Source organism: Macaca mulatta, chromosome 8 (assembly GCF_049350105.2).
Source record: "Macaca mulatta isolate MMU2019108-1 chromosome 8, T2T-MMU8v2.0, whole genome shotgun sequence".
NCBI lineage: Eukaryota > Metazoa > Chordata > Mammalia > Primates > Cercopithecidae > Macaca > Macaca mulatta.
Genome location: NC_133413.1, coordinates 11,713,027 through 11,729,776, shown reverse-complemented (window position 1 = coordinate 11,729,776; position 16,750 = coordinate 11,713,027). Strand labels below are relative to the sequence as shown.

The 16,750-nt window shown below is 39.2% G+C and overlaps 1 protein-coding gene across 2 annotated transcripts in view; it reads left to right on the top strand.

Annotated features, from left to right (window-relative positions):
- Positions 1-3,604: 3,604 nt before the first annotated feature.
- Positions 3,605-16,750, top strand: part of TNKS (tankyrase) — a 227,584-nt gene continuing 214,438 nt past the window's right edge. Inside the window, exon 1 of one of the 2 annotated variants that reach the window (XM_077942368.1) lies at positions 3,605-4,305. In XM_077942368.1, the coding sequence (XP_077798494.1) occupies positions 3,633-4,305 (673 nt within the window). In that variant the 5' untranslated portion in view covers positions 3,605-3,632. 2 annotated transcript variants of the gene reach the window in all.

Genomic DNA, 16,750 nt, shown 5'->3' with positions numbered 1-16,750 from the left:
CTTGGCACCATAGGCATTTCTGACATAAAAATAACTAATTATGTTTCGGTAGGACCAAAATGAGGAAATGACACTGCCTTAGCCAAACCACAGCTCTGGCTTGTGCTCATGGATTTGCAGAGGGGATCAAAGAATAACTAGACTTAGTAGAAATACTACCAGAATACCAAATACTGTGGAAGATCAATAGGAAGTATACAGATGGAATGACACACCGGTTCTAGTTGAAATATGGAACTTGTGCAAGTTCCTGATTGTGTGATTTTCAGAGTGTCCATGCGATCCCCATAGGGTAAGAAGGCAAACATCAGAACACAGCCGAAAAGATCGGTGTCCTTTGAGTTGGTGGCTTTTTTTTGTGTGTGTCAATGGTATAGCCTAAGAGAGTACTATGTGCTCCCATTTTTGTAGTACTTGGGTATACCGTGTGCGTGTGTGTGTGTGTGTGTGTGTGTGTGTGTGTAGACAGGGTCTCACTTTGTTGCCCAGGCTCATCTTTGATCTTGATTTTCTGGGATCAAGCAATCTCCTGCCTTAGCTTCCCAAAATGCTGGGATTATAAGTGTGAGCGAGCCACTGTACTCGGCCAGGATACTATTTTTGTGAAAACATTTATGAAAATAAGATAGGACATAACTGTGATCAACAATAGTTTAGAGATAGGGTTTATAAAGAATCCTGAATTATCAGATGAGGAAAGAATTAAACCTAATGTTTCTTTGCTTCAGATTCCCGTTATGTGCAGAATGATGGATATTTATTCCTAGCCCCTATCTTTGTCACAAAGGAAGTTGTGAGGGGAAAGCTATCAATAGTGGCTGTGAGTTCATGTTAACACTTTATGCATGCCACGTAGAAGAACGGATCTAACATTCAAAGAGTGCTTATAAAACATCTAGGCTTTTAATCCTCATGACAGTGCTACACTAAAGTCAAAATTTTAGGCTGGGAAGCATATCTATCAAGATTAGCCAACTAGTAATCAGAGATGCGACTTTCAAGCCCAGGTTTGTTTGACCCCAAGCTTTGCTCTTTCCACTGTGATATAGTGCATTCCTCATGGAATTGTGTTTAGCCACAGAAGAATAGGTAATGGCATGTGGCCTTTCATGTTTGGAGCTCAACATTAGTCGGTATAAATCTACACTTCATAAATACTTAATGTTAAGTACTTTTCCTACTTTCTGCTGGAGGGAAAAAAGCAATTTCCAGTTGATTGACTACATTTCCACACATGGTTTTCCAGTACAGTTTCAGGCAATTTAGTTTTTTTTTTTTTTTTTTTTTTTCGAGACAGAGTGTTGCTCTGTCACCTAGACTGGAGTGCAGTGGCACGATCTTGGCTCACTGCAACCTCTGCCTCCTGGGTTCAAGCCATTCTCCTGCCTCGGCCTCCCCAGTAACTGGGATTGCAGGCACGCACCACCACGCCCAGCTAATTTTTGTATTTTTAGTAGAGATGGGGTTTTATCACGTTGGCCAGGCTGGTCTCGAACTCCTGACCTCGTGGTCCGCCCACCTTGGCCTCCCAAAGTGTTGGGATTACAGGCATGAGCCACTGCGCCCGGCTGGCAATTTAGTTTTTAAAAATCCCTATCCAGCAGAGGCTTCCTTATTTTATTGTCATTTTTTTTTGTACTGACACAACAGATGCATTTTGAATAAGTCTGAACATCACTACTTTCTATGAGTAACTGGCCATTGGGAGACCAGATGAGATATTTCTTATGCCTCCCATTCCAGGAGGCCATTATTTAGGGGACACATGGCATGTTATGGACATCTAGCATATCATGTTGGTCCACCTCCACTTCTCAATGGTTCTCTGCTCTACATCAAGAAGTTAAGATTTAAAAACAGAAGCATGAAGAAGAATGTTGTGGACTGATGCACTGATGTGCACTGATGTGAGTTGCACTGATGTGAGTTTTCCTATCCAGCTACACTTTTTGTTAGGTGTCTACCGTGAACAATGGCACAATTTTATCAGACAGCTGGATAATGTTAAGAATTATAATCTGTAACCCCAGATTACATGAAAATAAATGCCATTCGTAATACTAATTATGTTCCTGACCTTATTGTATTTAGTTAGTAACCCCAAATAAACTCATCTATTTATTTGAATGGGAATATTAACATCACATAAATCATATTTAACAATGAACACATGAAACAATGTATCACCTGGTTTAATATTCTGCTTGACTCATCTAAATCTTGTTTCTCTTAGGTCATAGAATTTCCATCTGTGTTCACTCTATTGGAATAATGCTGTTTGTGTATAATTCTATAATGCCTGCTTTACTATTGAACAGTAGGTATGGAGTCTTCAATGGGATTATCTCATTCACGGATACATCTTTTGATGGCAGAAAAAAAAAGTATACATAGGTAGGGGAAAGACAGAAAAAGCAGTTGCTGAAAAATAGGACCTGATGGTGAGTAATGGACAGCAATCTGTAACCCAGGCTGGAGTGCAGTGGTGTGACCTCAGCTCACTGCAACCTCTGCCTCCCGGGCCCAAGTGACCCTCCCAACACAGACTCCTGAGGAGCTGGGACTACAGGCGTGTGCCACTTTGCCCAGCGAATTTGTGTATTTTTTGTAGAGATAGAGTTTCACCATGATGGCCAGGCTGGTTTCGAACTCCTGGGCTCAAGTGATCCGCGGGTCTCGGCCTCCCAAAGTGCTAGAATTACAGGCATGAGCTACCGTGACCAGCCTAGCAATCAGGTTTTTATCCGTTTGGGATGTGGGAGAGGCTAAGCTAAACTAGAATTCAAAAGAAAGGAATATATTCATAATTAGTTAAACGTAGGGTGAAAAATAAAATTTCAGAGATAAGCAGAATAGGAAAAAAATCATTATTTTAATAATTCACACCTATTGCACCATTATTTCAATTTTACAGAGAAAAACAGGCAGAGTGATGAAATGGCTCATATATACACAACAAATGGCAGAGCTGGAATGCCAATCCTAGCAATCTAAACCAGCATTTAAAAACGAGGAATTAAAGCACATAGGGTGAGAAAAATTATAGGGAAGGGACAAGAGCTCAAGGACACACCTGGAAAAGAAATACTATAATTTTAAAAATTACCAATGGGCTAATTATAGTTGTGTTTTACTGGCAGAGCGCTTTGTCTATGTTAGCTCTTTTAATCCCGCTAATAATTCTGTGAGGTTGGTACTATTAGTTCCATTTTTCAGACGAGGACGCTTAATAGATGATAATCGACACATTCTCTGCTTGCTCTGAGCTGCATCTCAACAGCTGGCTCTGGAGCAAGCAAAGGGAGACTGAGGGAAACAGAGCGGACCAGGGCAAGCCGCCTGAAAGTGAGAAATGCAAGAAATGTTTCTCATCTAGGCAGGAGCTGGTTCCAGCATTCAAATCTCTCCAGCCGGCCCGCCACCACGTCACAAACCCCGCCTTTCAGTGACAAAGCCCCGCCCCGTTCCTTTGGCTGTTCCCTAAGCTCCCAATACTTCCCTCTTTCTCTTTGGCCCCTCCTACCCCGCTAGCATCATTTCCTGTGCGCTGGATGCTGATTGGTCCGACGGTCGGAAGTGAGGGCGGGCGGTGGGGGCCGTTGCCGCAGTGACAGTGCTAGGGGAGTCCGAAGATGGCGGCGTCGCGTCGCTCTCAGCATCATCACCACCATCATCAACAACAGCTCCAGCCCGCCCCAGGGGCTTCAGCGCCGCCGCCGCCACCTCCTCCCCCACTCAGCCCTGGCCTGGCCCCGGGGACCACCCCAGCCTCTCCCACGGCCAGCGGCCTGGCCCCCTTCGCTTCCCCGCGGCACGGCCTAGCGCTGCCGGAGGGGGATGGCAGTCGGGATCCGCCCGACAGGCCCCGATCCCCGGACCCGGTTGACGGTACCAGCTGTTGCAATACCACCAGCACAATCTGTACCGTCGCCGCCGCTCCCGTGGTCCCAGCCGTTTCTACTTCATCTTCCGTTGGGGTCGCTCCCAACCCAGCCGGCAGTGGCAGTAACAATTCACCGTCGTCCTCTTCTTCCCCGACTTCTTCCTCATCTTCCTCTCCATCCTCCCCTGGATCGAGCTTGGCGGAGAGCCCCGAGGCGGCCGGAGTTAGCAGCACAGCACCACTGGGGCCTGGGGCAGCAGGACCTGGGACAGGGGTCCCAGCAGTGAGCGGGGCCCTACGGGAACTACTGGAGGCCTGTCGCAATGGGGACGTGTCCCGGGTAAAGAGGCTGGTGGACGCGGCAAACGTAAATGCAAAGGACATGGCCGGCCGGAAGTCTTCTCCCCTGCACTTCGCTGCAGGTCAGAGACTTTTGAATTGTTTATTAAGGGTTTTGGGTTTGGGTGCAGGGTCCAGTTAGGACAAGAAAGCAGGTTATTGTGATGGGACAAAGTGGGGGCGTGGTCATGGTTCTTCAACACCTCACCAGAAGACTAGAGGTGCCTTTCTTTTGATGGTGTCTGGGTGATGGGGGCGTGGTTGGGGTGGGGGGATAAATGAATCCAAGAAATTCTTCAGTGGTTGCACAGTTTAGTTTTCGGTGTGCAGGAATAAAGTTAGATTTGGACAGCTTTAGAGTAGTTTTGTCATTTGTGTGCTATTTTGTTTTTACAAAGGTATGTCCCTTGAGGAGAGTCCAGACCAAAAGAGGTTTAATACAACCCAGCAAATGTTTGAGCATCTATTGTAGCCTTAGTAACCCAATGAAAGACAGAAATGAAGTTTATGAAAGTTTCCCTTCTTTTAAAGAAGTTTACAGTCTAGATGGGGAGACCAAAATATGCCAGTGTGAAACAACTGGAGAACAATATTTGGATGCATTATATGATGATAGAAGAAATACAGGCTTTGATATTGTGGCCACTATTATTTGTTGTATAGCAGACCGTTTACCTTGTGTCAGTTGCCTCAGTTTTCTCATGGGCAAAAATCATAAAATGATGTTGTGCGAGCATTTGGTGAGACGTATCTGGCACAAAGTTCTCCCTCAAAAAGTGTGAATTTCTTAAGCTCTGGACCTCACACTTGTCTTTTTTTTTTTTTTTTTGCAAATAGTTGATGATTTTCTCTCAAAGACACCTAATAATATGTTTATAAAATAAAGAAAACTGTAAAAGAAAAACAAAGGACTATAATTTCACTGCCTCGATACTTACTGTTGATATTTTAAACATATAGGTAATAATGTTATATACATTAGAAACATTATATTAGAAATACATGTATTGTCCCAAATAGGACAGAAAAATACAAAATGAAAGGCATCACACGCTCACAAACATCAAAGATAACACACCAAAGATAACTTCTGTTAAGTTTCTCTTATATTTCTAATATATATATGTGTCACTTCTTCAGTTTGTTCTGTTAATAGTAAAACGTGTTGACCCACTGTAGTAGTATTTATTTTTACCACACTTGGGAGATATGATTAACCATTTTACAGATGACAAAAGTGAAGCATATATAGATCGTTTAAGTAAGTCCAGATTCACTCAGGAAATAGTAGAAATTGAGTTTGAATTCAGGTAGTTTGACTTTAGAGCTTGTGAGATCAAACTTAAACTGTCAGAACCCTGGATTAAGGTCACTTCATTTTTGTGAGTAATTGAAGTGTAGAGTTCCCGATTTTTGGGAGAAATAGTAATGGGGAGGGGCTTATATGCAAGACAGTAGCTTTCACATGTTTTTTATTGTAGCCCATACTTAGAAATACATTTTACATGGTCACATATGCAACTGAATCAAAAGCTTCTGGAAACAATACTTTCCCTTAATATATGTGTTGTCCTCTGATAGTTTATATCTTATTCGATTTCATTTTTAGTGAATGCTGCTTGTGATCCATTAATGGGTCATGACCTGTGGTATGAGAAACACTTAAAGGAAATTATTATTAGGTCACTGGATTCATTCTTGATATACAGACACTACTTACTAGGAATGCAGTGGATTGAATCATAAACAGACTTTTGTCTATTTGTTTGCTCAAGGGTCTTGCTTGTTTTAGATGAAATAGCATTTCTTTTTCTTTAGGCTAAATGAAAGGCCCAAGTCTGATTTTATAAATCAACAGAGATGTCTACTTTTGCATACTTTATTCCAAGTTTGACTATTTTAACAAATTGTTTCACCAATCAGGTTATTTCTCACCACCCCACTTTATGAGTAATCACCAACAAATGATAGTTATACTTATGTGTATTAATGTATTTAGGATAAGTCACACAAAATAGTGCTTGTTTCTCAAATCACATGTCTTCTATTTGCTACAATAGTTACTTGTTATTCTGTTTCGGAGTTTTACATACATCCAGATTAGCTAGAAGATAAACAATAAAACAGTACCGTAATTATGTTGTAGTTATGAGAACCTAACCTTGAATTGGCTTTTTAAGAAAAATTTTAGCTCAGTTGTGGAAAACACAATAATAAAATTCTCAATGATAGGAAAACATAATATCCTGTAGTCAGTTTGCAACACTTCCGTGATTGAATGCATAACATTAAAGTTTTATTAAACTTTAGTCTTCTTTATCATGTATAGGCTGAGAAATGAAAAGAATTATCAGTGACTGGTTATTATGATAGTAATTGAATTGTCATGGAATAGCTGTTTTAAAGATGAGAAATTGGTACAATCCCTTGAATGAAAAAATTTAAAAATTACAGTTTATTTGTTCCAGAAATATTTTAGTGTACTTAGATGATTGGATGTTAAATACTGACACAATTGTGTAATGGCAAACATTCTGTAAGCCTTAAGGAGCTTACAGTCTAGTAGGGAAGCATAAACAACAACAACAAAAACCTGCAAAGTATCTAGTGTCTAATCTGGCGTGACAGGAAACGTACATTATACTGTCTGTCCCAGTATGTAATAGGAGCTCTTATCCTTGCTTTAGAGCAGTTAAGGAAGTCCTTCTAGGTAGATTTTTTTTAAAGCAGGTGTTAAAAGGGTGAGCCCAAGCTAGCCAAGCAAAGGTTGGAAGGGATGATGTTAACTAATACTTTTATTTCTATTTAAAAATGAGTTTACAGTTCTATGGAATGAAATGAAACAATTTTGTTTTCTTTCCAACTTTTAGGCTCAGGGGTTATATGTGCAGGTTTGTTACATGGTTAAATTGCAAGTCTTGGGGGCTTTGGTGTACAGATTATTTCATCACCTAGGCAATGAGCATAGTACCAGATAGGCAGTGTTTTGATTTTCGGCCTCCCCCCACCCTCTACCTTCCACCCTCAAGTAAGCCCCAGTGTGTATTATTCCCTTGTCTGTGTCCATGTGTACTCAAGGTTTAGCTCCCCCTTATTTAAGTGAGAACATGTGGCATTTGGAAATCATTTTTAAAGATCTCAGATGTGGTATGAAACCATGTTTAAATCCTTATCACTTTATCTATATTACGTTAAGAATAACCATATTTTTTCCAGCAGGAAAATTAGGAATCCTTTCTATCTTATCTTGGATTGTGATAATTTGTTTAGAATATGGTTTAGAGACTGTGTTAGTAATGGAATCATCCTATCCGCAATTAAGACAAAATCTTGTTTCCATTGTTGATACAGGTTCTCAAAATACTAGTTTTGTTGTCTTCTTAAGATGGCTTTGTAAAGATGATCCATTCTTTTATTGTTGACTAGAATTTATATGGGACTTTTTCTTACACAGATATGGTCCTTGACCCTGATTTTCTATTATTTGAAGTATAGTAGTCAAAAGAGTTTTATAAATAGTACCAACTGAGAGTGATACCTCCTTAGTTTGGTATCTAGTAGTGACATTTTTGTTAAAGGACCCATATATTCTGATGAGTTCTCTTTTTATAGAAAAGTTCAAATGAGGTATTTTTTCTTTTTTTTTCTGAAGGCTTTAGTAAAACATTAAACTCTGAGATTTTATAGTATTTACATGAAATCGAAGAAATCTTGAAATGGGCTTCCTGTTAACATATACTACTTGGATTATGATAGGTAATGTGAGGTATTTTAAAATCAAAACCAGTTTTTTTTTTTGTTAATGGTATCCACTACCATACATATTTAACAATACAGAGATTTTTCAACTCATTCCTGACTCTTCTCTGGATTTTTCAGCATGGGCATGCTTGTCTTTTTTTTTTTTTTTCCTCGCCTTTGTACAAATGTTGTTCCTGTTAAAAGTCACCATATACTCTAAATTGTTGCCTATCAGTGGGTAATAAAATGAGTTAGAATGCTTCAGTCTTAGAGTGGGAATTATCTTACACTTTTCGTTGCCTGGCAAGATCCTTAATATTACTTGTAAGCAAATGCCCTGTCTCAAGATTTAAGAAGGGTCTAATTTGGTAATAGAAGAAATGGACCTAGTTTCATAAATATCTTCCCAGACTTAAAATTGTTGATTATAAACTGGATTATATTTTACTTAGTGTTTTCTTAAAACCTTACACTTTTCTTAAGGTACCTCTTTAAAAAAAAAAGTTTAGAGAGAACTTTTAGTTAGAAAGATGTGCAAAGTGTGTCTATCTCTTTCTTTTACCTCAATGTACTACTCTTTGGAAGCAAATGATTTAAAGAACAAATTAGCTATTTGTAAGATGATATGTAAATTTATTGCTAATAGCAAAAAAATTGGTAACAAGCCAACTGTTCAACAATAGAGAAATGCTTACATAAATTATAATACTGTATAATTTCTATTACGTGTGTATTCCTACATATATGTTCTTTTATCCATCAATCATCTTTTTATTAAAGCATATCAGTGTAAATGGTAGGCATCTGTGCAGCTTCTCCAAATATGCTAATATGCATATCATTATCTAAGTTCACTATTTGTGTAAAGATTTATCTTTTAGTGTGAAATCTGCAAATCTTAAGTGTACATTCACTGAGTTTTGACAAATGCAGATACCTGTGTAACTCAAATTATGACTTTCCTTATAGAAACTTCAGAAAGTTCCCTCATACCCCTTATCTCAATCCTGTCACTATCCCTTTTCCCTCAGGCAGCCACCGTTCTGACGTTTTTTCCACTCTAGAATAAGAGTTGCCTGTTTTAGAATTTCATATAAATGCAGTTCGTACGATATTTACTCTTCCTGTAAGACTTACTTTGCTCAGCCTAATGTTTTTGATTTTGTAACATGTATCAGTAGTTCCTTTTTAGTGCTGAGTAGATTTCATTATATGAATATTCTGCAGTTTGTGTATCCCTTCCTCAGTTGATAGACCCTTAAGCTGATTTCAGTTTTGGCTGTTATGAATAAAGCTGCAATGAACATTCTTATGAAATCCTTTTTGTGGACATGGATTTTCTTTCTCTTGGGCAAATGCCTAGTATTAGAATCTCTGGGTCTTAGGGTAGGTAAATGTCCGGTTTTATAAGAAACTGCCAACACCTTTTTTTCCCAAAGTATATGTACCATTTTACATTCCCATCAACAATTTTTGATGGTTGTTGTTTGATTTTGCTCTTGTTGCCCAGGCTTGTGTACAACGGTGTGATCTCGGCTCACTGCAACCTATGCCTCCCGGGTTCAAGCTATTCTCCTGCCTCAGCTTCCCGAGTAGCTTAGATTACAGGCACCCACTGCCACACCCAGCTAATTTTTGTATTTTTATTAGATACGGGGTTTCACCATGTTGACAAGGCTGGTCATGAACTCCTTACCTCAGGTGATCCATCCACCTCAGCCTCCCAAAGTGCTAGGATGACAGGTGTGAGCCACCTCGCCTGGCCTTATATATCTTTTATGAAGTTTTGTCCTTTTTTTTTTTTTTTTTTACTGGACACACTTCAGTTTTATTGGGTTATCTTTTATTATTGAGTTTAAGAGTACTTTATATGTTATGCATACTAGGGCTTTGTGGGATAAATATGCTAATATTTCCTCCCAGGCTATGGATTACTGATTATTTTTCTTAATGAGAGTCATTTGAACAGAAGTTTTAAATTAAATTTATTTATTTTATGGTTATTGCTTTCTCTGACTTATCACCTGCATAAGAACTTTTATCTGGCCCCAAGTTATAGAAATTTTCATGTGTATCCTATGAAAATCTTTATGATTGGCCGCGCGGTGGCTCACGCCTGTAATCCCAATACTCTGGGAGGCCGAGAGGGGCGGATTAGGAGGTCAGGAGATGGAGACCATCCTGGCTAACATGGTGAAACCCCGTCTCTGCTAAACATACAAAAATAATTTAGCTGGGCGTGGTGGCGGGTGCCTGTAGTCCCAGCTGCTCTGGAGGCTGAGGCAGGAGAATGGCATGAACCCGGGAGGTGGAGCTTGCAGTGAGTGGAGATCGCTCCAGTGTACTCCAGCCTGGGCAACAGAGCGAGACTCCGTCTCAAAAAAAAAAAAAAAAAAAAAAAAAAGAGAAAATCTTTATGATTTTAGCTACATTGTATCACATGTGACTATATCCACTTCAGTATTCTTATGCTGTGCGTGGTAGTTTTCTGTTCATTTACTTTCAGTCTGTCTTTGTATTTAAAGTGTTTCTATTATAGACAGTATATATCTGAGTGTTGCTTTTTTTTTTTTTTTTTTGAGACGCAGTCTCGCTGTGTCGCCCAGGCTGGAGTGCAGTGGCGCGATCTCGGCTCACTGCAAGCTCCGCCTCCCGGGTTCACGCCATTCTCCTGCCTCAGCCTCCGAGTAGCTGGGACTATAGGTGCCCGCCACCATGCCCGGCTAGTTTTTTGTATTTTTTTTTTTAGTAGAGACGGGGTTTCACCATGTTAGCCAGGATGGTCTCGATCTCCTGACCTCGTGATCCACCCGCCTCGGCCTCCCAAAGTGCTGGGATTACAGTCTTGAGCCACCGCGCCCGGCCGAGTGTTGCTTTTTAAGACATTCTGACAATCTGTTTTAATCTACCTCATTAATATTGATACTTCCAATTCAATCTAAGAACTATAGGGTTTTTACTTACCTTTTATATGTTGTATCTGGCCATCATTTCTTCCATACTTGAGAACTTTTGGTTCTCAAGGACCTGCTAAGAGCTGTTAATGTTGAAGGTCTGATGAGAATGGGAGTTTCCCTTAGCCTTTTTTTTTTCCTAGATAGGCAAAGAATTTTTTTTTTCTCTTCCATTAAAGACCAGATATTCTACTACGTATGTCTTGGTGTTCGTTTCTCTAGATATATTTTCTCAGGTATGTGGTATGCCTTTTCTTTACATAGTTTCAGATATTTTATTTCAGAAAAGTTCTCAAATTATACTTTTTGTTATTCTTTTCTTTTTATGTATATTGAAACTTTGCCTCTCTTCTAAATTTGTTACTTGCTCCATTTCTTTAATGTGGTAAGATATATGTAAAATTTACCATTTTAACCATTTTAAGTGTACAATTTAGTGGCATTAAGTTCATTCGCCATGTTATGCAGCCATCACCATTGTCCATTTCCAAAACATTTTTTGTCATCTTAAATAAGCTCTTGTACCCATTAAACTATAACTGTCTGTCTGTCCCCAACCCCTGATAACTGTCACTTTCTTTTGAATCCTATTAAAAACAAAATCTTTTTTTATTAACTTTTTTTCTCCTTTCATCTTCTATTTTCCTTAAGGCAGGAGTTGGTAACTTTCTGTAAATGGCCAGATAGTAAATATTTTAGGCTTTGTATCTATATGGTCCTTCTCACAGCTACTCAGTTTTGCTTTTATACTGTGAAAGTATCCAGAGACTATATGTAAATGAATGAGTGTGATTGTGTTCCAGTAAAATTTTATTTATGAGAATAGGTGATGGGCCAGATTTGGTGTATGGCTTGTAGTTTGCTGACCTCTGTTATAAGGTATCATCTGTGGCATTTTTTTCCATTTTGTATTCTTTCTTGTTTAGTCTTTTCTTCTTGAAATTATTTTTTCTTTTATTTTGAATTATTTTCTGAACTCTGTCCTTTTATTTCTAACTCAGGCGTATGCTATACTTTCATGTCTTGCGTATCATTCTCATATTCTCTTTTAGCTAGTGTTAAAATAATTGATTATAATTTTGTCTGTTTTGTGGGCATTTTTTTTCTATTAGGTATTAATTGTCTATGGGGAAGTTATTCTCCAAATTCTTCTTGTAAGAATTTTGTATGTATTTGACATCAGTTTCTTTCATTGCTCATTTTTACAGAAATTAATTACTAAATAATGTCAAAGATAAAAATAAAGGTCTGAGATAGTTAAGGTAATCCCCCTTGTCCCTTTTTCTTGTGTTGGACATGCTGCTCTGGCCTAGAATAGATCAAGTCTTTTAGTAAGGTCTGCAGGATCATCTTTTACAGTGGTAGCATTTAAATTATGAAACATCATAAATTTATACCTCCGTTTATATAACCTATGAGACATTTTCTCAGGAACCTTAACTGGAGACATTGTGCTAAGGGCATTTTATAGATAAAGTCTCTTCCTGATAATCTATTTAGTCTTTTTGGTAAGTGTAGTCCGGTCACCTGTAAAGCATTCCCTACCCCACCAATGAATTGAATAGGTTACAGGCCAGGTGTTCTTTCTTGACGTGAAGTGATTCTTTGACAGTTAAGAGGCCAGAGAAATACATCGGGAGGATAGGAGGCATATCATCAAAGGTCGAGTTGTGAGCATAAATATGTTAAAAAAAAAAAAAAAAAACCTCAAGCTTAGCATCCAGAAGAAAAGTAATCAAGGAATGTAAATAATTCTGAGAAAATAAATTTTATTTTAATGTTAGGTTTGGTTTTGGAAAGGAATAAACATGAGCTGTGTGATAACATGAGGGGGAAAGCACTATATAGTAGTTTAGTCTTTAATATATTTAACAGCCTCCTTTTGTGTCATAGACAAAGAATCTTTGGGTAGCTTACTATAAAATATTGCAGTAGATGGCTGGGCGTGGTGGCGCACACCTGTAATCCCAGCACTTTGGGAGGCCGGAGGCGGGTGGATCATGAGGTCAGGAGATCAAGACCATCCTGGCTAACACGGTGAAACCCCGTCTCTTCTAAAAATACAAAAAAAAAATTAGCCGGGCGTGGTGGCAGCGCCTGTAGTCCCAGCTACTTGTGGGAGTAGCTGAGGCAGGAGAGTGGCCTGAACCCAGGAGGCGGAGCTTGCAGTGAGCCGAGATCGCGCCACTGCATTCCAGTCTGGGCGACAGAGTGAGACTCCGTCTCAAAAAAAAAAAAAAAAAATTGCAGTAGATAAAAATTGAAGGGGCAGTGCTTCTTAAATTTTTATTTTTCCCCGTGTCATTGTCCTTGAAGCTACTTTGGCTTATGTTTATTCTTCTGATAGCTAAGTTTTGGTTTAACCCTGCTCTTAAGGCACCTAATACCATGCATCATTAATAGATATTTATAGTAAGAATTGAGTAGGATTAGTTAAGATAAGATGAGTTGGAGTCTGAGGGTTAGGTGAAACCTCCCTTTACGGGGCTTAGTAAAACAAATGAAACATACACGAGAAAGAAACATTCAGAAATGAACTTTTAGTTTATTGGTGAATAAAAAGCATTATATCTGTAAGAAAAATTGAGTAGGGTGGGTTTCCTAGGGATTTCTACTAAAGTCTGGGAGCTCAGGATAACTCTGAGGCTCATTAAAAAAAAAATCACTTTGATTTCAAGTAATTGAAGAAAGTTTTAGGTGTTTTGTTTTTGTCTGCCCATTGTTTTTCTTTCAAGGCTTCATCAGATGTTTAAGTTTGCTTTCCCCACAGCTAGTTACTGAGTTCTTTTCTCGAAACTTGTTTTGCCAGTTTGTTCAGGTATCTTTATAGAATTAAAGCAGTGTGAGCTTAAACTTTTTTTTTTTTTTTTTTTTTTTTTTTGAGACGGAGTCTCACGCTGTTGCCCAGGCTGGAGTGCAGTGGCGCGATCTCGGCTCACTGCAAGCTCCGCCTCCTGGGTTCACGCCATTCTCCTGCCTCAGCCTCCTGAGTAGCTGGGACTACAGGCGCCCGCCACCGCGCCCGGCTAATTTTTTGTATTTTTAGTAGAGACGGGGTTTCACTGTGGTCTCGATCTCCTGACCTTGTGATCCGCTCGCCTCGGCCTCCCAAAGTGCTGGGATTACAGGCTTGAGCCACCGCGCCCGGCCACTTTTTTTTTTTTTAAGCTGTTTTTTGGAGTGTGTCAGGTCCCCATTCAATTTAGACAAGTTATTTATTTATTTATGTATTTTGGTTTTGGAAAAGGGAAAATAACGTGATGTAAAATTTTTTCTCTATCTCTTTTGCGTTTTCAGTATAAACTAAACTGCTGGTAGGTGGCAGATGTTTGGGCTTGTATATTTTTTCTTCTGTGGTAGATTTTCTTTTAAAGTGAAGAAGTGTTTGGTAGTTAGCAGATGATTTCCATGAACTACAAGTCCAAACTGAACAAAATTTGTTTTGAATTTACTGATTGACTCAAGAAACCTTAAAGCTATAGCCTCTGTGTCATTAGTTCAAAAATAAACTAAACCAGCCGGGCGCGGTGGCTCACACCTGTAATCCCAGCACATTGGGAGGCCAAGGCGGGCGGCTCACAAGGTTGGGAGATCGAGACCATCCTGGCTAGGACGGTGAAACCCGGCCTCTACCAAAAATACATAAAAAAATCAGCCGGACGTGGTGGTGGGCGCCTGTAGTCCCAGCTGCTGGGGAGGCTGAGGCGGGAGAATGGAGTGAACTCGGGAGGCGGAGCTTACAGTGAGCCATGATCGTGCCACTGCACTCCAGCCTGGGCGACAGGGAGACTCCGTCTCAAAATAAATAAATAAAATAAAATAAAATAAAATAAAGTAAAAATAAACTAAACCTCCTGATGCCTTGTTAAAGTGTGTATATACACACTTTTTTGTGTCTACATATATATAACATTATATATGTCAAATTATATATAGTTGACATATATATTATATATATAATAAGACATTGAAAAGTTCTCATGCCCTCATTCTGATAATATTTATCAACCATAGAAACCATTTTGACATTCTCATCAGTCCTGTTAATAAGATGTACAGGTCTCCTTTTCCAAATGCTTGGGCTATTCTCATGTTGACTGGAAATTTGGTATTTTTGAAATAAATTACATACAATTACACTTAATGAATACATCTTAACTATTTTTTTCTAATGTCTTTAGGTGCCAGCTTATGTTTTTCTTCTTTGTTCTTTTTTTTTTTTTTTTTTTTTTGAGACGGAGTCTTGCTCTGTTGCCCAGGCTGGAGTACAGTGGCGTGATCTCGGCTCACTGCAAGCTCCTGCCTCAGCCTCCCAAGTAGCTGGGACTACAGGTGCCCGTCACCACGCCCGGCTAAATTTTTTTGTACTTTTAGTAGACACGGGGTTTCACCATGTTAGCCAGGATGGTCTCCATCTCCTGACCTCATGATCCGCCCGTCTAGGCCTCCCAAAGTGCTGGGATTACAGGCGTGAGCCCCCGCGCCAGGCCAGTAACTATTTTCTTTAAAATACTATCTAGAGTTGTTAGAAAATCTTGTAGATAAATTTTGCTGTGTGTTTTGGACTCATGGAAGAAGTTAAAAATTTTTTGAACAGTAAGTGAAACATATTGGAGTCACAACAGTTTCAAAGTATGTAATGCCACTGAACTCTACTTTTAAAAATGGTTACGGTGGCCGGGCACGGTGGCTCACGCCTGTAATCCCAGCACTTTGGGAGGCTGAGGCAGGTGGATCACGAGGTCAGGAGATCGAGACCATCCCGGCCACCACGGTGAAACCCCATCTCTACTAAAAATACAAAAAATTAGTCAGGTGTGATGGCGGGCGCCTGTAGTCCCAGATACTCGGGAGGCTGAGGCAGGAGAATGGCGTGAACCCAGGAGGCGGAGCTTGCAGTGAGCCGAGATCGCGCCACTGCACTCCAGCCTGGGTGACAGAGCCAGACTCCGTCTCAAAAAAAAAAAAAAAAAAAGGTTATGATGGCAAATTTTATATTATGTATATTTTACCACATTTAAGTGAAAAAAATGGGGGTATCATAGTGGACGTTTTAGTCTCTCTCTTGTCCTGGAGAGTTTCTTAATATTACCAACACGAAATATGGAAAATAGTACATTTAATAGACTGAATCTCAGCAATTATGTTGAGGACACTGTTTTCATCTTAGCTGTTGATTCACATTTTTTGAGAGTGACTGTAGACATTCTCTGGCAGTATGAAACTCAGCATTAATGAAGCGTTTATGGAAATTCAAGCAAGCTGCATGCAACTTGTTTAATTAACAGTCACTGGGGCAATTCCATGGTGTATTTTTCCCCCTTGGTTTGTTTCTCAGGGATCTGGCTTGAGCTCTAAGGTTTTAGAGTAGTTCAGTAACAGCTTGAGAAATACGAGCAAGATTATGAGAATGGAATATTTCCTGCCCTTAAGAAAGCTTATAGTAAAAATGCAGTGTTTCTCAAACTTTTTGGCCTCAGCGCTCTTTTACATTCTTAAAAATAATTGAAGTAACTTTTGTTTATGTGGGATGTGTCTATGGAGACTTACCATATTAAAAATTTAAAACCAATATAATACTAGAAATTTAAAAAATAAAATGGTAAACTCCATTATATGTAAATATATGTGTAAACATCATTCTTAGTGAAAAAAAAAAAAACTATTTTCTAAAGCAAATAATGAGAAGAGGCATTATTTTACACTTTGCAAGTCCCTTTAATGTCTGACTTAATAGGAGATAGCTAATTCTCATCTGCTTCTACCTGCCAATCGTGGTATATTGTTTGGGTTAGAGTATATGAAGAAAATCCTGCTTCAAACAGAAAATGCT